The sequence below is a fragment of the Balaenoptera musculus genome, chromosome 13 (genome assembly GCF_009873245.2).
Source record: "Balaenoptera musculus isolate JJ_BM4_2016_0621 chromosome 13, mBalMus1.pri.v3, whole genome shotgun sequence".
In the NCBI taxonomy this organism is placed as follows: Eukaryota; Metazoa; Chordata; class Mammalia; order Artiodactyla; family Balaenopteridae; genus Balaenoptera; species Balaenoptera musculus.
This window is the reverse complement of record NC_045797.1, coordinates 20,334,350-20,357,493: the sequence shown is the minus strand read 5'-3', so window position 1 is coordinate 20,357,493 and position 23,144 is coordinate 20,334,350. Positions and strand designations below refer to the sequence as shown.

General features: G+C 39.5%; 1 protein-coding gene across 1 annotated transcript in view; it reads left to right on the top strand.

Annotated features, from left to right (window-relative positions):
* The window catches only part of CTNNA2 (catenin alpha 2), a 1,049,409-nt gene that overhangs the window by 229,198 nt on the left and 797,067 nt on the right, over positions 1 to 23,144 (top strand). The window contains 1 exon segment of the mRNA XM_036873992.1: positions 15,386 to 15,552. Coding sequence (XP_036729887.1) covers positions 15,386 to 15,552 — 167 coding nt within the window.

Here is a 23,144-nt window from a genome sequence, read left to right as displayed (position 1 = left end):
GCACAATTTAAACGATAACATAATTTACTAATAGACTCTTAAGTGAGCATGACGGTGTACGAATGTAGGATGGAGCTGCATTCTGTGATTTTTGGGGGTGTATGTGGGGGGATGTCAGGGAAAATCTTTCTTTCTCCTCTCGTAACTCATTCATTATCTTCTTATTCCCCAGTCCCCGAAACACACTCTCCCTTCATAATATATTGTTAGAAAGTGGGAAGAGGTGTTTAAAAAAATCAAGTTTTGGAAATACAGTTTATAAATAGTTTTAGTCTATGGGGAAATAACTCAGCTCTTGCAAGAGTTCTATGCTTTTATTGTTTAGACCTCTGTAATTTCCATAGGTAGTTGATTTTATTTTTTGAAAATTGCCACGTTCACACAAAAAAAGAATGGTGTTACGCAAGCTGTTAATCTAAGATGTTTGTGATTAGGGCTGATTGTGAATATTTATTATGATAATAGTGGACCAAGTCCTCTATATTGATTGGTCCTTTCTCTGCTATCCAGAATGGAGAAAAAATGAGATTCCGTTTAATAGAGCTTTCCTGTACTTGTTAACTGGTTTCTACTTTTAAAAGATTAGAAAAGAACAAAATACATTTCATATTGAAATTATACTCATTGAACTCTATTTGATATTCCATTGAGGATTTAAAAGATTGAGTATTAATTGGAATAACTAGAATTATGTAGGCTAACTTTCTACAACTACAGGAAATGAAAATCAGTTTAGGTCAGCGAAGTGTATACGGACCATGGAAGAAAGAATATAGGGGTGTAATGGGTAGAGAAAGCAGAACAGGAGTTTAGAGGCAGAAAAGAGAGTGTTGTGCTTTTAGTAAAAGCTAGAAGATTTTCCATGTCAGAGTGTAGTATAAGCTAAAACACTAAGAGACTATGTCTGAATAAGAAGTAAAGGAGGGATAATTGGTAGAATTCTTTAAAACTATATATTAGAGTTCATGGTTTAATGTAATACAATAACATACTCTGATTAGCTGTCATTATAGGTCTTGATTCTCATGATTTGACTAACTTGACAGCTTTTGCTGATGAGCATGGGATGAATAAAAAGAAGAGGATGTGCCCAGAGACTGGGGGACTAACTGGGCACTCTTGTAAGATCTTAGGTGGTATGCTGAGAGCTTGGTTAGGATAGTGCCTCTGGTAATGGAGAGGACTATGTAATTATTTAAAATACTGACCAAATTAGTAATACTTTGCCATGAATTACATTTAGATGAAGACACAAAATGAGGTATTGAAATCAAATGTATTATATGTTGATAGGATGGGTTATCACTGATATTACACTAAAAGATGAAAGTTAAGGACTAGAGGCTATAAAAACACTATTAGACATCTTTATTAGAAAATATACTATTACAACTACCACTGGTTAGTATTACTATTGGATACCATTTAAAAAAATTTCCTATGGGCTAGTTACAAACCGGGTTATTTTAAGTTATTTATGCATATTATTTTATTAATCTTTTAAATTTATTCTGTTGTGAATCCCAGTTCTTCATGATATGTAAATTTAATGGTTTCTTCGGTAGTGAAGGTGCTTGGCAGTAAGCTGTCTCATATTTTTCTGGAACCATCTTTATTTTGCTCTCATTTTAAATAATATTTTAGCTAGGTATAAAATTCTAGTTTGCCTATTAGTTTTTCTCAGGATGTTGGAGATATTATGCTACTGTCTTTTGGCTTCCATTTTGCCATTGAGAAGGATGCTGTCTGTATAATTTGTCATTATGTTGTAGCTGGTCTGTTTTTTCTTCGTAGCTGAACTAAAATCTTCTCTTTGACATTTGTTTTCTTCAGTTTTTCTATGAAGTTACCAAGTGTGGACTTCTTTTTGTTTATCTTGGTTGGTGTATGTTAGGCTTCCTGAATCAGAGTATTAATGTATTTATTCAACTCTGGAAAATTCTCATCCATTGTCTCACAAATACTGACTCTTTTCCATTCTATTTATCCCCTTCTTTGCAATCCCGAGTAGCCTTATATTAGAAAATTTCTCTATATTCTCTACATATTTCTTTTTCTTATCTTCCATTTCTTTAACTATTTGTGCCCTTTTTTGGTTAAGTTTTTTTAGTTGTCTTCTACTTCACATTTTGTTTTTAGTTGTATCTAATCTTTTATTTATTCTTTCTTTTCAGATTTAATATCTGTAATTAAAAATCTATTTGGGGAATTCCTTGGCAGTCCAGTGGTTAGGACTCTGCACTTCCACTGCAGGGGGCCTGGGTTTGATCCCTGGTTGGGGAACTAGGATCCCACAAGCCACGTGGCACAGCCAAACACACACACACACACACACACACACACACACACACAATCTATTTGGTTCAAAATATCATGGTCCTTAATTCATGCTTTCAAATTCTTGTTCTACTACTATAAATATTTTAATTTTATTTATTTAATTAATTTATTTTTGGCTGCGTTGGGTCTTCGTTGCTGTGCGTGGGCTTTCTCTAGTTGCGGCGAGCGGGGGCTACTCTTTGTTGAGGTGCACAGGCTTCTCATTGTGGTGGCTTCTCTTGTTGTGGAACACAGGCTCTAGGCGCACAGGCTTCAGTAGCTGTGGCACGTGGGTTCAGTAGTTGTGGCTTGTGGGCTCTAGAGCACAGGCTCAGTAGTTGTGGTGCATGGGCTTAGTTGCTCCGTGGCATATGGGATCTTCCGGGACCAGGGCTTGAACCCGTGTCCCCTGCATTGGCAGGCGGATTCTTAACCACTGCGCCACCAGGGAAGCCCTACTATAAATATTTTAAAATGTTTGTTATATATTTTATTCCTTATACTTCTATTATCTGAAGTTCTTTAATCATTAATTTTTTAGTTTAATTATTAAGTTCTTTAAGATCATTAATCCTGCCACTCAGCACAACTACAGTGTTCTATAATTTTGAACTGTATACTCATTTTTTTGAAGCTTTATTTGAGAGATTCCTATGCATCCTTCCAAAAAGCATTTGATTTTGTTTCTGACAAGAACCCCAAAAAACCACCAACCTGAAACTAAATTTTAAAATAACTTCTCTGCTTCTAGTCTATGCAGATACTATAACTGAGTTTCTTACAAGCACATGAGGTTAGTACTCTGATTATAAACTATCATTGCCAAATATAAATGAAACTGTATGTTTTTTTTTCTGGATAGGGACAGACATGTTTCTTTATCACTCCTCTTTGCCAGAGGACACATTTATTTTCTAGTTAATATTTTCACTGATATAGCACTTTAAGTTTCTCAATTTTATTTTGGATAGAAAACATTACAGAGCTCTTCCTCGTGAGGGTCAAGACATTCTCCTGTCCCATCTGTAGCAATTAAAAGTCTAGCTTCTAAATAACTATTAATAACTCTAAGATTGTCAATGCTTCAGAATCAATTTACCATTTTTATTTCAAGGTTGCTAATTTATTTTTCTTTTTTTTTTTTAGCTCAGAGATTGCCCTGCCATTTATAAAGACTTAAAAGTTTGCTGTATTTCACATGCATTTGCAGGTGTCTTGGAGATATATTTCTTGGTATTCAGTCTCTTACCTCCTCTCATTTAAGTTTTACATAAATCTGTGACATGGGGTGATATTTTATTCATTTTACTGTTGAGTCTTAGAAAGTTTAAGTAATTTTCCTAAGGTCACACAAGGAAAAAAATGTGAGAACCAGGACTTAAGATCAAGAAGTCTGAGCCCAGGTTCTTCACTGGTATATTCTCAGAGACAAAGCACAATTATTTTAAGAGCTTATTCTACTGATAATTTTGTTACTTAATATTTTGCTAGAAGAATATTAATACTATTAACATTTTTACTTTAGTCTTAGTTTCCATATGTGAAGGTTAATAAGCCTAAGGTTTAGAAGAGCCCCAAATTCTACCTGAAAAGAGCTAGTAAGTGATATCCAATTAATAGTGGGAAATATTAAATCCTTACTTTTCAAGGTGGTGGGAATTCAAAATGATTAACAAAATCTGTCATGTGATGAAGAATTAGTTCTTTTTTGTTCCTTCTTTTAGTCTAGAATTATTTGGCATACATATGCATAATAGGTGGAAAGCAGACTAATTTCCATAGATGATTATGGGTTTCTCATTCTACTGTAAGGTGGGTTGCATTTGAAAAAAACAATATGTGATTTTTGCATGCACAATCAGCAGCACTTTAAATATGTCTCCAGCCTTAATGCAGAAACATTGATTGGGCATCACAATGCATAGTGTTACACTCTACAGTCTAAAAGAAAACTGCAATGTTTTTGCTTACTCTTGGACAGTTCTATTTTCAAGTTAAGGAAGGTTCTAAAGTTGTCTCTAGGAAAAAAAGGAAGTTGAGTCTGATCACAACACAATAGCATTGTTAGTTGGACATCTATGAATCAAGATAAGCATATCAGATGTCTGATTTTACAGAGAGAGACAAGGACCTTCTTCCATTGCAGTTCCTATTTTATATATCCTCTCGTGATTTTATTTACGTATTGGCCTAGCTCCTTAAAATTAGAGTGTATGAGGACGTCACTTTACTGTCTAGATTTTATTTAAAAGATCAGTTTAAAAAATATTGCCACAAAATAATTTATCACTGACTGTGATTGGTGTTAAGAACATATTTTTTTCCCTTTCTTTCTTTTTTTCAGCTACATTTCAGCTTTCTTTTGTTGCTGCGCGTGGGCTTTCTCTAGTTCTGGCGAGCAGAGCCTACTCTTCACTGCGGTGCACAGGCTTCTCATTGTGGTGGCTTTTTGTGGAGCATGGGCTCTAGGTGCATGGGCTTCAGTAGTTGCAGCACGTGGGCTCAGTAGTTGCAGCACATGGGCTCAGTAGCTGCAGCACGCAGGCTCTAGGGTGTGAAGGCTTCAGTAGTTGTGGCGTATGGGCTCAGTAGTTGTGGTGCACGGGCTTCATTGCTCCATGGCCTGTAGGATCTTCCCAGACCAAGGATCGAACCTGTGTCCCCTGCATTGGCAGGCGGATTCTTAACCACTGTGCCACCAGGGAAGACCCAGAACATATTTTTTTTATTGGTTTTTATTGTTTTGCTTGACATTGGCATTGTCCTTGAAGTGGTTAAATCCTAAACACTGTAGCTAGACTTTCTAGGCTAAAAGCCTTATTCCATTATCCAAAGTTTTTTGGCCTTTGGCAAATTAATTTTTATGTAATTCAGTTTCCTCATCTTTAAAATGGGAAGAGTACCTATCTTGTAGGATTTTAATGAAGATTAAATGAGTAAATGCAGTGCTTAGAACAGCGTCTGACACTAAATAAGCATTATGTTAGGATTAGCTATAATTATTAATCTCATTATTTATCATCATCATCATCAGATTGTGTTTTAGGTTTGTTTTTATCAATAGACCCTTGACTTAGAGCTTCAAGGTTACTAAGATCACAGACTTTTAAGTCCATTAGCCTTAGATTCAATTCCTAGTGTTAAGCTGACCTTGGACAAATTAATAAACCTTTCTAAGCTAAGCCATAATTTTTTAATCTTTAAGTGAAGGTAATGTTGTTCACCTCATTGTGAGATCATAAATGTAAAGTGCTTAACATTGTGCCTGGTACATAGTATTTTGTAAATAGCTATTATTACTTCTTGCATCATGGTATACATGGAAGGAGTTCTTGAGATCCTTTAGGCATGTGTTCTTTGTTTCTGGAGAAGAGGGAGATAAGCTAAAGTAAGTAGAAGTGAGGAGGCAACGTTAATTAACATTGAAGAGATCCACACAATCGGGCAGAATAGATTTTAGCAATGCTTCCATTTTTGGACATGCTCTCTAGCTGCATCTGTTGATTATTGAAAATATTAGATTTGGGGATTCTCAAATGTAATTATAATGTGTAGCACATGAAGCAGAAGAAGCCTTTAGGCTAAATTCTATAAATGGTTGCATTTCCTGGTTTTGCCAACTCCTTGTGCCGAAGCCTTGACTGGAGTATTTAAATAGGGCACACTTGGTGGGCGTTTATGTGTGTGCGTGCTCATGCATTTATACCTGACAAGGTTCTTTAGCTTGGAATTGTGTGAAGGTAACGAATGGGTCTATTAAAAATCACTGAACCCACAATCTGCTGTGATTATTAAATATAGTTGCTTAACCTTTGTTTATATAGGGCCTCTTATAAAGGATGCACAGTGGATTCATACAGGCCTTTTATTCCATCTAAGTAACAGCATTGGGTTACTGTGAATAGATGGTGACCTCTGTGTGGGCTTGGACTGAATCAGCCTCGGCTGCCATTGTCCTCTCTCCAATGTGCCAGGATGCCTGCTTCGTACTTCATGGTCCTGAATACCATCTGGCAGTGGCTTAGAATTTTGCTTGTTAAGTCCAAGTTTGCTCAGTCGTGCTTCCGTTCTCTGTCTCTTAAATAAGTTCTCCACATCAATAGGTTTTTTGACATCTACATTTTCTTCCCCAACTTTTTCTGCAAATTCTTTTTTTGTAGGAAAAGCTACTTGCTGTTCAGAGTAGGAATTGAAAATGAATTCCCCTTCGTTGTTCAAAACCAGTTCCCATACTTACCACAAATCAGACACCTCCCAGCGGTGCCCCAGGGCAATTGCTTGTCAGTCATTCCATCTTTATAGTATGTGAATGAAGTAAGAATTAAACAACCATGTGTATTTGCTTTAAAAATCCATGTTAGGGGACTTCCCTGGTGGCACAGTGGATAAGAATCTGCCTGCGAATGCAGGGGACAGTGGTTTGATCCCTGGTCTGGGAAGATCCCACATGCCGCGGAACAACTAAGCCCATGTGCCACAACTACTGAGCCTGCGCTCTAGAGCCTGGGTGCCACAACTACTGAAGCCTGCGTGCCTAGAGCCCGTGCTCCACAACAAGAGAAGCTACGCAATGAGAAGCCCGCGCACCACAACCAAGAGTAGCCCCCACTCTGCACAACTAGAGAAAGCCCGCGCGTAGCAACGAAGACCCAATGCAGCCAAAAATAAATAAATTTAAATCTTAAAAACAAAAATCCATGTTAGTGTATTAATCCTTATTATGCTGTCATACAGAGTGAAATACTAATGTCAGCATGACCAGAATATTCTCTCCCTATAGGCAGACCTACCTAGGAGATTAAATTATATTCCCAATGTGAGTTTATTAATTTGTTGTGAGAACTATTTGCCAAGGAACTGGGCGCCTACATTCACTGGCAAGTACATACAGTGTAATTTTCAAGTCATTTATCACTCATTTTCCACTAACTCTGAAGGAAATAACCACTAAGGAACACAGAATGGGGCTCCCTTTGCTTGAGAGCAGCCTGCAAAGGCAGAAAGACCGTGGACTGGCAAGTGAATCTGAAAATGGCTCCTCATCAAAACAGTATCCAAAAAGTCTGGGAATACAGGGAAAAGAGCACATTTATTTGACTTTTTTTTTCAGTATAACAATTGGATCCTTGCTTTAAGTTTTTATGTACTTTATAAGAAACAACGTTCTAGAGGTTTAAGAAAAATATTGATAATATTATTTGAAATTTTAACTAGCAAATTAAAAAAAAATAGTTTTGTCATGTTTCCTGACATTCTGGATACCCTACATTATTTTGACTGTGGTAGTAGATCTCGTTTCCAGTGGAAGGAGAGAAAACATTAAAATTCATTGACTTTCTGTAATCTTCATGCTTTCATCTCTCTTTCTATACTTCTCTTTAATTTCATGAAACTAGTGTGATCAGATGGCATCTGTTTCCTTTGGAAATATTAGTCGAAAACTGAATTAGTCCACAGGAAAGGGGTCCTAGACCCCTCAGGCCCACTTTTCATTTAGGGTTTGATGTTAAGAAGTTAGAGGGGCCCTGAAATCTCTCTATGGACCCAGATCTGCTCAATGTGGGGCTGAGGAGCTAATTAATAATGAAGGGTGTATTTGTCTGGGACATTCTCATCCACACTCTTTGTTCTTTAGAAATCTAGCAGGGAATTGGAGAAGAAGAGAGGTCAGCAGTGTGTGGCTGGTCTCTGCTTCTCTCAGAATCATGGCTAAAAGCTATACATTGCAGGGATAAAGAATGAAAAACTTAATCTCTCTCTCTAGATACAGATACAGATATAGATATAGAGATATAGATACACACACACACACACACACACACACTTTTTGGCCACTCTTACTTATTATGGTAGCTGACTAAGCATCCTCTACATACTCATGAGTCCCAGCTCCCCAAAATGCAGCTTCCTCTTTTTGAATTTCCAAATGCCTGATCAGTGGGTGTTCCTCTACAGATGTTCTTCAGATGATCCTTGTTAGTGAGTCATTCAGAAAGATCAGGATGCTAGTAAGTAGAGGGCAGGAATCGTGACTTCATCTTGAATATCCAGAACTTAACAAGTATCTACCACATAGCAGGTGCTTAATAAATGCTTACTGAATGAATAAAAGGATGAATGAAATGATATATAACTCCTTACATATTTTGCACCCATTTATAGGTATGATCATACAGTCAACCCTACAAACTTAAGGCAGTGTAGACAGGACTGTTACTCTCTAACCCTCCAAATTTCCCTCACCCATAAGACTGCATGTCACCCTGTTGGGACATGTTTTCCTCTCAAGGTTGATGTTTGTTATAACCTTACTTCACTTATTTTAAGAATGTACTTTTGAGTTGGAAGGAGAGAAGCCTGTCTGAGATCCATCATGACCCTTGTGACAAGCTACTGATCACAGAATTGAAGAAAGCTTTGATTAGCACATTTTGGCAGTTTGTCTTTTTGAATTTAGGGTTTTGAGTTATCTTAAATCAATTTTGTTCATTACCTATTGCCAGATTCTCCCACCAAACAAATATATTTTTGTTCACTGTATTTTATTACAATTGATATCCTTATGTTGATTTAGATGTGGTCCTTCTGTGATCTCTCTTAATGTAGGAGCCAGAATGATGGTGACATGGATGCCTCCAGTCAGTTCAGTAAAGAAGACTCATGGCTATAATCACATTTAAGAAACTGCCATTTCTCTGTGATGACTTGGAAATCAATGGCAGTTCAGAAAATAAAGCATAAACTGTGCCATTTAAATCCTAGAATCTGATCATTATGGTTTTTTCACCCTCAAACTAGTGAAGAAAATCAGTTTTCTCCATGTGGTATTTTAAAATATAGCTTAATTAAGCTGTAATTTTATAGCACCATTTACCATGTTCATGATACCAATTACTTGGAACATTTTTTTTTGTTTCTAATTTTGAAATGTGTAGTAGAGTTTTCTATCCTTAATCAACTTTTCTCAATATAAGAATTGTTCCTGGGGCTTTCCTGGTGGCGCAGTGGTTGAGAATCTGCCTGCTAATGCAGGGGACACGGGTTCGAGCCCTGGTCTGGGAAGATCCCACATGCCACGGAGCAACTAGGCCCGTGAGCAACAACTACTGAGCCTGCGCGTCTGGAGCCTGTGCTCCGCAACAAAAGAGGCCACGATAGTGAGAGGCCTGGGCACCGCAATGAAGAGTGGCCCCCACTTGCTGCAACTAGAGAAAGCCCTCGCACAGAAATGAAGACCCAACACAGCCAAAAATAAATAAATAAATAAATAAATAAATAAATAAATAAATAAATAAATAAATAAATAAAAAGGAATTGTTCCTGTGCTTTGTTTAGCCAAAGACTACTTTAGAAAAAGTTAAGTTGACTTGTTATTTTACAGTATAACAATTTCAAGTGTAGTTTATTCATCTGCAGCCTCTAAGATGCAAATTATATGTTCTTTCTTTATACTTCCTATTTGCTTTTCTTTGTATTTATATCTAAGCTGATTGAAATCAATGGTGCAAGTATTATTTAGTTGTACTAATGACAATTATGAGATACCATAGGAACTTACAAATATATTTGCACCTAAGCATAGTATCAAGACATCCAAACTGGTATAAAAAGGCTTAAGTTATGTGGACTACCTTGGGGACAGTCAGTTGTGAATTTGTGAAACCATACAAAAACAGAAGGTTTCCAAAGAAATATACTACAGTAGTAAATTGCAGCAAATTTAAACTCAGAGTCAAGAGACCCAACTTCTGTTCTGAACTCTGCCGTTAAGTTGGCTGTGTGACCTTGAGTGAGCCATATAAGGTTTTTGATACTTGGCTTTTCTCCTCTGAAATTAAGGAGTTGGACTCCACCTATGAGCTCACATTCGATATCTTTCAAACATAGGTAGTAATTTAGATCCTGAAATAGGTCATAGTGACTTGATATCAATTGTTATCTGTCTTATCATTTGTCTTCACAACATGCCAGAAACCAGGTTTTTTCCCTCCAAAGCTAATTGGCAACACCTTTTATGTTTACACTATAAATTTGCTTAAAAGTTTGTGTACAAACAAACTAATCATCCCAACTTGAATGACTAGTTAGTAGGTATTTAACATTTGGAAAACTAGGGGGAGTTGTTTGTTCATTTCTCTATGCGAGTTGTCATTTTCATAATCTGGATGCAGCATTAGTTCTCAGGCAATGGGTGATGTGTGTTTGTTTTGGCATTTTCCTTCTCCCTGAAGGACATTTAAAAAAATTCTCTCAAGATGTATCGAGTTGAAAAGGGGACTAGATTTTTATGTGTGGTTCAGAAGAACACATGGAAGACCAAAATAATTGAAGAAAAAATTTTAACAATTAGAGGTCTCTCAAATTGGAATGGTTTCCTAAGGAGGCAGAGGTCACACCTGCGTTCTGCATCTGCTAAGATTTAGGCTTCGTGATGTCCTCTGACATATTCTTAAATTCTGGAATTTAGACATTAACTCCCCACCCCACCACTACCTTCTTATTCTGCCCTTTTTTTCTTTTTTTTTTTTTAACACAGTGTCTTAATTAGCAAGAGGAAGCCAACATCCTCTTTATTTGCATGTTGAGATGGTGAGCCTGCCTTTTTCATTCAGAATTAGATGATAGCATTTTTGATGATCATATTATCTCTGCTGTTCAGTCAGGATGCCACTTATGGCATTGTTTTTCTTTCCTCATCACATTAAAAGATTTTTTAAAATCACATTTCAACTACCAAGGACTATATATCAGTCTACTGACATTTCAGTGGGTTTTGATTTGTAGTCATGGTTATAGAAGAATAAAGATACTAATCAATAGAAACATTTATTGACTTAAGAGTATAAAGTCAACAGCATGCTTTTTATAGAGAGACTTGCCTTACACATACAGGGTTATTGAACTTTTGGATTTATAAACAAAGATAATTTATTGGGTGCTTACTTGCTTTATAAAGTAACTTACAATAGGTTTTGTTTAATTATATGTTTGATACAGTGCAGTTATTTCAGAAACACTTCCACTGCACAATGAAATTTAAAGTTACCATGTTTATCGATTTCTTTTCTCTTTATTTTTATTAAAATATCAAGTGACATCGGATTCAGTATTGATCCTCTGCACTCCATTTTTCTTTTACACTTAGCACATTGCTGTTTACTGTTTCCAAGTCTGCGGTCTTCTACTGCATTTAAGCAAGACAGTAATCACCATTTTATGGAATGTGGCTCTTCCTACACTTATCAAGTCCTTGCAAAGATTCCAATTCCTCCAGGGTAGCATAAGAACCAAAACAAGCACCAATTTGAAAACCAAGCACCAACACCATTTTTTTGGGGAGGTGGGTTATATTCTGTCTTAAAGTGATATGTTTTTATCAGGCAGATGTTTTCTTGCTTCTAAATTATTGTGTACACAAGCAGTGAAGTCAGCCACAAAATGCACTTCCAAACCTTTATCTGGGAGTTCACCAACTATTCTTGTTGTATTGGAGAGGATCGCAGTGATAGTGGTAGCTGTGGTATTAATGGTAAATAATGAGTAAGCTCCCATTACTGGCAAGGCCTTGTGCTGGGTGCTTTGAATGCATTATCTTTAATCTTTAACTCTAATGACAGCCTACGAAGTAGCTGTTATTATTTCCACCTCTATTTTATAGTTGAGGGGACTAAAACACAGAAGTGGAATAATCGCTGATCTCACAGTTTAATAATGGTTGGGAGGAGTCAGGAGTGACCCTTGGTCTTTGTTAAAGATGTATATTCTCTGTTAATCCATGGGTTAATATATGTAAAACTTTTAAAACAATACTTACAAACTAAACCTTTATACAGAAGCGCTGTATACAGATTAATTAGTATTATTTCCCCTTAGTCACTTATTTGGAGATGTTATTTTTTTCTTCTTTCCAGCAGGTGGTAGTGGCTTGAGAGGATCAAAGGCTTTATCATAGAAACCCTGCTCTGAGCTTAGGTCTGTAATCAAGTTTATGAGCTTGAATACAAGAGTGTATATAAAAGAAATGGGCAGCTCTGGTGTCCTCTCCTTATTGCTCTCTTCCTGCTCGTACACATGCATGCTATTTCTTAGCTAAATATTTTAGTCTTATAGAAAAAGCAGTTCCCAGGAAAAATAGCTAATTTTATTCTGATAAACTCTCTTATCATTTTGTAATATAGATTTCCTTTTTCTTTTAGTAATCCTAAAACTACAGGGATGTAAAACGCATTAAAGTTATAGCCGACTCCAGAGTGCCTTTCCTTTAAAAACATGAAATCATTTGTATCTGCTTCAAGTGAGTTTTTAGTTTTAATTTAAATTGGATTAAATCATCTTTTATTTATTTGAGGATAATCTCAGAATTTAGTGTGACGTTTCCTTTTGCAGAGTCATATTTGCTAATGTGGATCTCTCTCTGTCTCTGTCTCTCTCTCTCTCTGGGTCTCATTCTCTTTCTCACGGACATCTCCTGAGTGTCTTCCAGGAGTGCCTGGTGTGGTCCCCAAGCTCCACCTGACAGCTCCGTCCTGCTGTGTGCCATCCCCTGGCTTTGAGGCAGTATTGCTGGCCAAATAGTCAGCATCTGGATGAAGTGCCATTATACTGACCCCCTATATGAAAATCTGATCTTGAAAATCAGTTTGATTAGGCACGGTTTCTCCGCAAGCTGGAAGTGGGTGTGACTGGACTGTCCTCTTAGGGCCCTTTTTTTCTAAGAGCCCTGCCTGAACGGTCCATTCTTACCCAAGCTATGACTCATACCAATGTGACCTGAAAATTTGGGACCAACCACGTAGCTCCCTTGGTTCACCTGCAGAATAAATCTCCCCCTTCCTTGAATAAGTGGATCCCTTCCAACAGCAGCTGACTTACCCATTAATACCATATACAGATGTGTCCATTCTTCACCTAGGGTGACCCTCTCGATATTTCATTAGATTCACCTTGGTGTGTAATGTTCTTTCTTGCTGCACTCTACAGAGTAAGAATGAGGTAGACTTCTCCCCACCACTCAGATATCTGCTACTGTCTTTTTCTGGGGGACAGGGAGTGGGCAGAGAGGAGATTTATGCAAGCCTGTGGCAAGGGTGGAACGCTGGGATTGAATATGTATCTCCTAACTGCCAGCCTCTACCTTAAAGTATATTTAGGCCTCTAGAGCCATACATCTTGAAAATTCACCAGTATGATAATGAATATTTAAACTTCTCCCATGCTGTTGTTATATATTAAGCCACTTGTTTGTGCCTAGGCATAAAGACTAAGCTGGTTGGCTGTGTAATAGATGGTAGCCTCTTTTAAAAATCCTACAGCACAATATATTTCCTTACACACCCACATTTCTTAAGTATAAAAAGGATCACTGTGAGGGTTTAAATAACTACAATATGGAGGGAATTACATTATATTTTGATCTGCCTGTAAAATGATGAGAAGAGTTTTTTATTTTCCCTTGTATCTTAGGATAAATTATAGGATGCATGGCCTTTCAGTGATGTAATTAACTTTATTTAAATCAACTCGGTTTTGATGAATAGATGAGAAGTATCATTTTATAAATATTGAATGACTTGTGTCACCCTAATTTAATTAATTGGTCATCTTAACTCTACTCTTCTGGTTCATTGAAGCATTTGTACCCCTGTGTATGTTCTGCTCTGTGAAGCTTCATTGTACTTTTTCCTAGTTCTAGTTCCTAGTTCTCTGTTCTCTGGGTGGATATCCACCCCATCAACATGGGGCCCATCTCATGTAGTGAATGATCTCCCTTTGTTTCCCTCTCCTGGGGTACAAATATGTACCTGTCCATTGTGTTGGGTCCATATTCACCATCACCACCTCGTCTCTGGTTTCCATACCTAACCAGTCCCCAAATCCGTTGTTTCTCTCATGCAGATCTCATTAATACTCCCTTCCTCTCTGTATCCCGTTCCTATTTCCCTGGTCCATGTCCTCATTACTGCTCCCTCAGATTATAACCATGTTTTCCTGTTTTCTCTGCACTAGTCTTGTCCCTTCCAGTTTATTTTATATAATGTGGCCAAAATTAAAATCTATTAAGTCATTTCCCTCCCTGCTGAGGACACAGTTCAGATCTCTTCCACAGTGTTCCAGGCCCTGGTGCCTCTCTTCCCCACACCCCTGACTCGCTGTGACTTTCCAGGTGATTGCATTTCCCCATACTCAGCGCCCTGCTCCAAGTTCTGGAGTCTCGTGGTGTTCCTGCTGCCTCGGGTTTCCTTCCTACCTTTGTCTTCCTGGTGAACACATTTTAGTTTTTCAAAGGCTATCAATGTTGACAGCTTCCCTCCAGCCTCACACTAAATGAGTAAATCACTTCCTCCTCTTCTTTGCCTTCATTCTTAATCATATATCTATGATGGCACGTAATCACTATTATAAGTATGTATTTACAACGTGTGTCCTCATTAGATTGTGAATTCCTTGGGGCCAGGGCATTCTTAGTCACCTTTGCAATTCCAGAGCCTGGAAGAGAATCTGACATGAGTATGTGCTTAATAAACATCTGTTGAATCGCTTCAATTGTCTCATAAATGTTCTCTATATTAGAGAATAGCTTCCTAGCAGAGAATTAAAAGAACAGACCTGGGGCAACTCTATAGTCTGTTATTGTCTGATTAGCTCAATTAAGAGTACAGAGCTCATGAGGCCAAGGTCTTAAGTTTCATTCCTCTCTGGAGCAGTTAACTTTACTCTTCAACTGTTAGAAACCAACTAGCCTAGTGAATACCACTGGTTCCAAGGGATGTGCAGAGTGAGAATGAATAAGGTCAGGCAAATTCATCTCAATTCTTAGACAAATTGAATTAAATATCTTCCTTATTGATGCTAAACACATAATTTTACACTTGGGTTTTGTCTACAGCACCTGTCTGGGTGCACTTATGCGTTTGACTTGAAAGTTTCTGCTGCACTGAGGGAGCTGGTACCACCTGGTAATAGTGGTTTTGCAATGAGAGCTGTGATGGCCCGTCCACAGATCTTTATGACTGCCAGCCTCTGAGCCTCCTGTCTACCCACATGTGTCTCCGTGTCTGTCTTCCAGGTGAGACGATGCGCATTGCCTCTTCCGAGTTCGCTGATGACCCGTGCTCCTCGGTGAAGCGTGGCACCATGGTGCGAGCTGCCCGGGCTCTGCTATCGGCTGTAACACGCTTGCTCATCCTGGCGGACATGGCAGACGTCATGAGACTTTTATCTCATCTGAGAATTGTACGTATGTAGAACTTACCAAAATGTGCTTTATGTGGGTAGCAATATTGACCATGGCGCTGAACTGGACCAAAGATGTTTCACTGCTCACCAGATCACTTGGTTACTCACCCAAGTGGTATGCCCCCAATTTTTCTACTACTAAAATTATATTCAATAATACATCTTTCAAAGTTACAGAAGATTCACTTGAATTGTTTTCCTTCTCTCAAAACACAGAGTTTGGATTTCCCCTTAGTTCTTGGCGTACAAAACAGTGCATCTTTCAGGCTGCAGAGGCTGCCGCACGTGGTGTGCCTGCCTTGACTTTGTCTTGAGATTCAGAGCAGCGCTGGTCCCTGTGGTAATTCAGGCCAGGCCAGCTCTTCTGGGTAGCTGGCCATGTGACCACCTCTGCCCACCTTAATGTGGATCCCATGTTGCATTGTATTTTGTTAACTGCTCCAGCGTTGCCCTTTTGTAGAATTATGTACTTTGAACCTCCCTTAGTCTGGCAATAAAAAGAAGCCTCGTCCACAGCACTGATGGCTAGAATCAATCTTGTTGCATCAAGCTTGGCATCTAACATTCCTGGATTGGGTCTCTGGGTGCATATGTGCCCCACCAACTCCTAGAACTCCATGATATGTGCCTTGCTTGTCAGGATTCCTTGGTTCCTTTTAAGTCTTTTGTTTCTTCATGGAAGTGGAGACTTGCCCTGGTCACAAATTTTCCTGGGTCATGTGCAACCCTCCCAGTCCTTGACAGCTAGGCCTTTCTCTGTTTTCCTAGTTGCTCACTGGTATCTAGTTGCAGCCTGGGTGGACCCACCCTTTGATGATGTAACTCAGTTGCTTAGGAACGTGGCTTCTGCCTTGAGGGTCTCTATTCCATGCCCGTATTTTCTTCTTCCATGAAATGAACAATGAGGGGGCAGGTGAGATAGGAAGTGAATAATGGCAGCCTGCTCTTACCTCACCTTCCATATCAGATTTGTCCAATATGGAGGTTCATTAAGAAATTTCCAAAATCACAAGTGTTCTCTGTCAAAAAATCTTGGGCAGGGTCTTAGCTGAGCTGGCCCCAATAAAGGAGCCAAGATTTCCAAAATTTTGTATAAACTCTGCAATATTATGAAAGGCCTCAAATGCCAACATCCCCAGCCTGAGTTGCATGGTCATAATCCACAAAGAAGGTGTAGCTCTTCTTGGTTTTTGTTCAGGTTCCTGAGGAGCCAGGGGACACGAAGCAGAACCTGCTTGGGAATTTTTCTCTCAGACTTTTCTCAGAGAATAGGCCTCAGAAACCCGGGAAGGCTCTTGCAAGTTGGATGAGGAGAGCAGTATGAGGAGAGACTACCTATTTCACAGGATACTGAGGGGCAGTGTAATTTTATGAATAACCTTATGGCCACTGGAGTAAGACAGCCTAGGTCTAGTCTTGGTTTGGGGTCCACTTGCCAGCCTGTCCTAACCCACCACATAAAGCCTCCACAGCATAGAGAACAGACGGGGTGGTAGCCAAAGGGGAGGGGGGCGGGGGAGGGATGGGATGGGAGGCTGGGGTTAGCAGATGGAAGCTATTATCTAGAGAATGGATAAACAACAAGGTCCTCCTGTAGAGCACAGAGAACTAGATTCAATAACCTATGATAGGGGCTTCCCTGGTGGCACAGTGGTTGAGAATCTGCCTGCCAATGCAGGGGACACGGGTTCGAGCCCTGGTCTGGGAGGATCCCACATGCCGCGGAGCAACTGGGCCCGTGAGCCACAATTACTGAGCCTGCGCGTCTGGAGCCTGTGCTCCGCAACAAGAGAGGCCACGATAGTGAGAGGCCCGCGCACCGCGATGAAGAGTGGCCCCCGCTTGCCACAACTAGAGAAAGCCCTCGCACAGAAACGAAGACCCAACACAGCCATAAATAAAACAAACAAACAAACAAACAAACAAAAAACCTATGATAAACCAGACTGGAAAAGAGCCTTAAAAAAGCTAATCTATACATACGTAAAACTGAGTCACTTTGCTGTACAGCGGTAATTAACACAACATTGTAAATCAACTATACTTCAATAAAATATATGTATAAAAAATAATAAAAAATGAAACTTCCTTAGGTCTCAGACACCTCATCTGTTAGTAGGGGGCTAATGATTGTGCAGCCCTCAGAGTTGTGGGGAGGTTTAAACTGGGGGAATTCCTTATGAAGCATTCATCACGGAGTCTGGTGCAAAGTAAGTGTTTGGTAAATGGCGGCTCTGTCACCATTGTCAGATCCCAGAACTGCAGTGCTGGCTGTTATTTCTGCAGCCCCGCCTGAATTATGTGCATCTTTTAGGCTACAGATGACTTTGTTCTCAAGTGTGTTGGAGAAAAAGTTTTGTTACCTTTCTCTTCCAGCCTGCTTAGTCTTCAAAGGCAACATTTTAAGAAAGATCTTTCCCCAGATGGACAGTCTTCCTTTACCAGGAGAATAGGACTGAACTTACGGAAATTAACTTATCTTATATGTTCTCTGTGCCGTGGAAGGCCATTTCAAGCCCCTCTTGAGGAGTGATGAAGGCTAAATATTCTCCCCGAATGGCCCACACGTGGAGGGTGCTTGTGCAATCGGGGCCTGTAGTGTGATGTATGGCACCAGTTGCTGCCTGCAATCCTGCCTCTACCCACCTGTTTTGACCAGTGCTGTCGGCTGATAATATCACACTGCAGCCTGTCTTAATGTGGAGTCAATTATATCCTCTTCCCGACACAGCAGTTTGAGAAGTTAAAAAAAAAAAAAAAAAAGATTTAGCACAAAATATGGAAAGGTCAACCCAGCAATATTAAGTAGTCCTGTCAGACTGTCAGTAGTAAAATTAAAAATGATTGTAGACTGAATAACACATTTGTTCTACTGAAAGCGCAGCCTCTGCAGGGAACAGCAGTGGCGGAATGGTGTCCTCTTGTGGAGCAAGTGGGGAACTGCAGCTTCTGGTGCTATCGCTGAACTACTCAGGTGGCATGTGTCATACTTGGGTTCAGGTCAGTCAGGGTTTCATACGATGGGACTATTGTTCCAATCCCCTAAAAAAGACAATGTGTCAACAATTCTTTGCAAATGAACATGGTATATAATTCTTCTTAGCATTTTTGTTCTTTTCTATAGAAGCACATCCTCTCATAAACAAGTGTTGTCTGCCAGCATCTACTTATTTGTTTTTAACTCAAGATGAAGGAAATATCTTTATGTATTTTGATGGAGCAGGTTAGAAATTATCATCTATACTTTTATCAAGACTTCTTCCAAATAAAAATGAGTTTCTTTACCAAATGGATGATAGAACATAGATGAGAAAAAGAGTGGCAGGTGCTTTCTAACGATAATAAAGCAGTGACTTGATTTGGGGTCGGAACATTGATTAACACAGTATAAGGAGTCCTGTAGCTTCCTGCCGTGTTAACCACTGCATAGGTATTTTACCTTTAAGCCTTTCAGATAATATTTTACTTTTCATCTTTTAGGCCGTATGCCAAAACTTTATTGCCGTTCTTTGCAGATATTGATTTTTCTCGTTTCTGAGTAACTTACAGGAATATGGAGGGAATTGCCGTCTTATCAGAATCTTATTTTCATGTTTTTCCATCAATAATTCACTGAGTAGATGAAGGAGAGTCCATTTATTCTCCTAAAATGCCCGTCTTCATTTTCTGCCCTGCACCCTCTAGGTAATTGTTGGCAAATTGAGTAATCTTGAGCAAAAGTCATTCACCCTCTGAAAATGAGTAAAGAACTGGGAATTCTGCAGAGGTTGTGTGATTTGGCAGTGTGTAGGTTTTTGCATTCTGCTACCTTAAAATTACATTTGCAAACTTAAGTTTATATGCCTGCTAAGGAGTCCATCTTTTCATATAACACATAGATATTCTAGCTGCTCATATTAAGCTACTTGCTCTATTTTGCAAGTATTTGTGTGTGTTTTAATGTTGAGCTCTCTTTTGAATATGTTATATTAAGGATTCGTATGACTGCTGAAGGTTTTTGCTACTGTAGTTATTTTGAATTCAGGAGGATAGTGATGGAACAGCGAGTAACATATAGTTCAAAGCTGAGTTATCGCCAAAGTGGCAATTTGATGTTCCTGAGCGAAGCTAAAGGAATCATTTGCACATCAGACATCATTAAAAACTACTGAATTATAATCACTTGTATTGTTGAAGTTGCTGGTGAGTGATTCCCTACAGACACCTGGTGTATCCTGCAATCAGTTGACATTATCAGTGTGTTAGATGGAGATGTGACACTTCACGCTTTGAAAGGACTCCTGCATTTCAATCAGTGATCAAGAAGAGCAATATTTATTCCCCTAAACTCTGAATGAATGCAATCAGAGTATATTGTCCAATTCTTAGCGTTGGTGATGTCATTACACACAAACTCACCTAGCCATGTGTGTGTCAGAGGAAATAATCACTTTTTTCTGTACTCAGGCTGAGTCCTGGAATAATGATGTTTCCGATTATCTCAGAATTTCTCCCTAGAAAGTCAATAACAAAATGAGACAACACAACCATTTAGTCAACTTCTCAGAAAATTCAAATTATCTTCGAGACTACCAGGGGACAAATCTAATGCTTCTGCCCCATTGTTGGTGGGTGAGTTTAATATTACCTGTGATTTTTGTGACATTAGCATTGAATGGTCTTAGTGAGTCCCCAGTAACATTATTTCTCAGTAGTCTGCTGTTTTGTCCTGCAACTCTGATGTGGCTCTTTTTTAAAAAAAAATTTATTGAAGTATAGTTGATTTACAATATTTTGTTAATTTCTGCTGCACATAATCAAGGTATAAAATATCCTTGTCTCTGATTATAAAGGTAGACGTTACTGTCCAGGTTCTTAGCACATGTTTGTTTTACATCAGAGCTGTCATGGCATTAACTTCAGCTGGTTTATTTGGAATTTATTTATTTATTCAGTTATCCTTTCAAGAGATACTTATTGGATGCCTACTATGTATAAGACATTGTGCCAAGATATATGACTTCAAAGGTAAATAAGACTCAACTCCTGCCTTCGCAACTTTATAGGCTGGTAGTGGGGGAGACTTTAAGAAAGAGTGCAGTACATGTTGTGAAAATTGTGCATATTGCTATGGTCTCACCTGGAAGGAAAACATAATAATTAGGATGTTTTCCATTTTAAATAACAGAAACCCAACTCAAGTTGGCCTTTCCAAAAGGGAATATATTGGCTCACCAAACTAAAAGTCCAGAGGCAGGTAGTTTCAGGCAAAGCTTGATCAAGGTACAAACATGTGACAAGGACCAGGTTTCTATCTCTTTTTCCTCACTAAGGACACTCTTCTCTGTAGGCCCTTTTCTCAAAATCTCAAGGTAGCTGCAATATATTCTCAAGATTACATGCTTCTAGACTATAGTTAGCAAAAAAGAGGACATTCTCTTCCCAGGCAGCTCAAATAAAAGTTTTAAAATTTTGTTAGTCATTTTGGCCTCTAAATCAGGTATACATCTCTGAGTTAATTATTTAGAGGGGGCATGGGATGTGCTAATTTCTTAGTTTGGTCAGCACTGTTCCTCTCCCTAATCACCCCCCAAGCCAAGGATGGGATCAGTTCAACCAAATGTATTGTTGGGTGATTTGGGATAATGTGAAGAAGGGTGATGTGATTGGGAGAGGGAGGTGTTAGGACTGGGGCTCAGTGAACTGAATGAGATTTGCCTTTTCCTGAACTAATTGTTCAACCACAGATTGAACAGGCTGGAGTCACAAGCCCAAGCCTGAAGCTGGGGGCTGAGAGTTGAGGGTGATTGGCAAGAGGTTGGCCCCATCAGAAGAGTGGGGAAGGTATCATCCTGTCCAGTAGTGAGAGCAAAACTACACAGTAATTTGCGCAGGGAAAGCTTAATATAAAGAATTATTAGGGGCTTCCCTGTTGGTGCAGTGGTTGAGAATCCGCCTGCCAATGCAGGGGACACGGGTTCAAGTCCTGGTCTGGGAAGATCCCACATGACACGGAGCAACTGGGCCCGTGAGCCACAACTACTGAGCCTGCGCGTCTGGAGCCTGTGCTCCGCAACAAGAGAGGCTGCAATAGTGAGAGGCCCGCGCACCGCGATGAAGAGTGGCCCCCGCTTGCCGCAACTAGGGAAAGCCCTCATACGAAACGAAGACCCAACACAGCCAAAAATAAATAAATAAATAAATTAATTAATTAAATAAAAAAAAGAATTATTAGCGCTAATAGATTAGAGTAACAAGGAATTGTCTAGGAAGACTTAAAGAGAACTCTAGGGAAGGAGCAGCCACTCCCTCCAGGACTGAGATAGAGCACTCTAGGGAGAGCCCACCCCAAACCAGGGCCAGGATCCAGATGTTCCTAGGCCACTGGATGACAGAGAGGCCACTGAAGTGCCGCACAAGCCAACGGAACTTGCTAGAACTCTGCCCTTTAGGGTTTCAAGGAAAACTGCGTGGAGACATGTCTCACTAGAGGCATTCCACTACAGAATCACCCATGGGGGCCACCTCGTGTTGGAGGAACTACCCCTGCTGCCCAGCCTGTCCAGGGAGCGCTCCAGGACCAGGAAACAAAACCCCTTCCTCCTTTGTTGCCTGTCAAACACTCTCTCCCTACAAAGCTTAACATAGGAATAAGATCTTAACACAGGAATAAGATGTAAAGGGCCCAGCTACGTGTTCACAGAGCAGGCGGAAAGTATGAAATTTAGATTTGATAACCAGCCTAGGGAGAGAGTGAGTCACTGCTCCCAACTGGCATGCTCTTGCCATAAGAAGGGAGATGGATCCAGGTGGGACAAAAGATTTCACCTACTGAGAGCTTCACAGACGGAGGAAAGAACAAAGGCATGAGAGTGACGGAGGGACTTGGAGAGTTCACAGTAATCTGGTTGATTGATTCTGTTGTTGGAGCAGACAGGGTGAGGTTGGGAGGGGCAGTCACAGAGTTAGAGAGATACAGGGTGTGGAGTGTCTCGGTTATCATGATAATTAGTTTGGACTCTACCCATTTGTTTAGACTCTGTATAGATTATGGGGAACTGCTGAGTAGTCCTAAGCATTAGAATCAGCTTCGTGATTTAGCCAAATAATTTTGGTAGCAATATGGAGAAGGAATTAGAAGAGCGGTGAGCCCAAGCAGAGAGACAGATTGAGAGATGATTAAAATGATCCAGGCCAGTGAATGAAGGGAAAGCTGAGTGAAGGCAGTGGCAGTGTGTACTGTGAAGGGGTAGATTTTAGAGAAATTAAGAGGTGGAATGACTAAAACCTGGAGACTGATCAAATCAGATGGGGCAGGGCTCTTCATGAATCTTCATTATCAGCTGATCAGTACAATCCAAACTGGACTCCAGCAGCTTTACAAAACCATCCTTTTTAGGAAACTGAGGCAGCACAGCCTGGGAGTTAAAAGTATGAGCTCTGGAGCAAACTCTCTGGGCTCACACCCAGGTTCCTGCACTCTCTTGCTGTGAGACCTCTCAGGCTGGCTCTGTCACCCCTTGGGCTGCAGTCTTTCCTCTGTAAAGAAGAAACAAGAAACCTATCAGCTTCAAAGAGCTGTTTTGGAGGACTAAGATATATGTAAAACA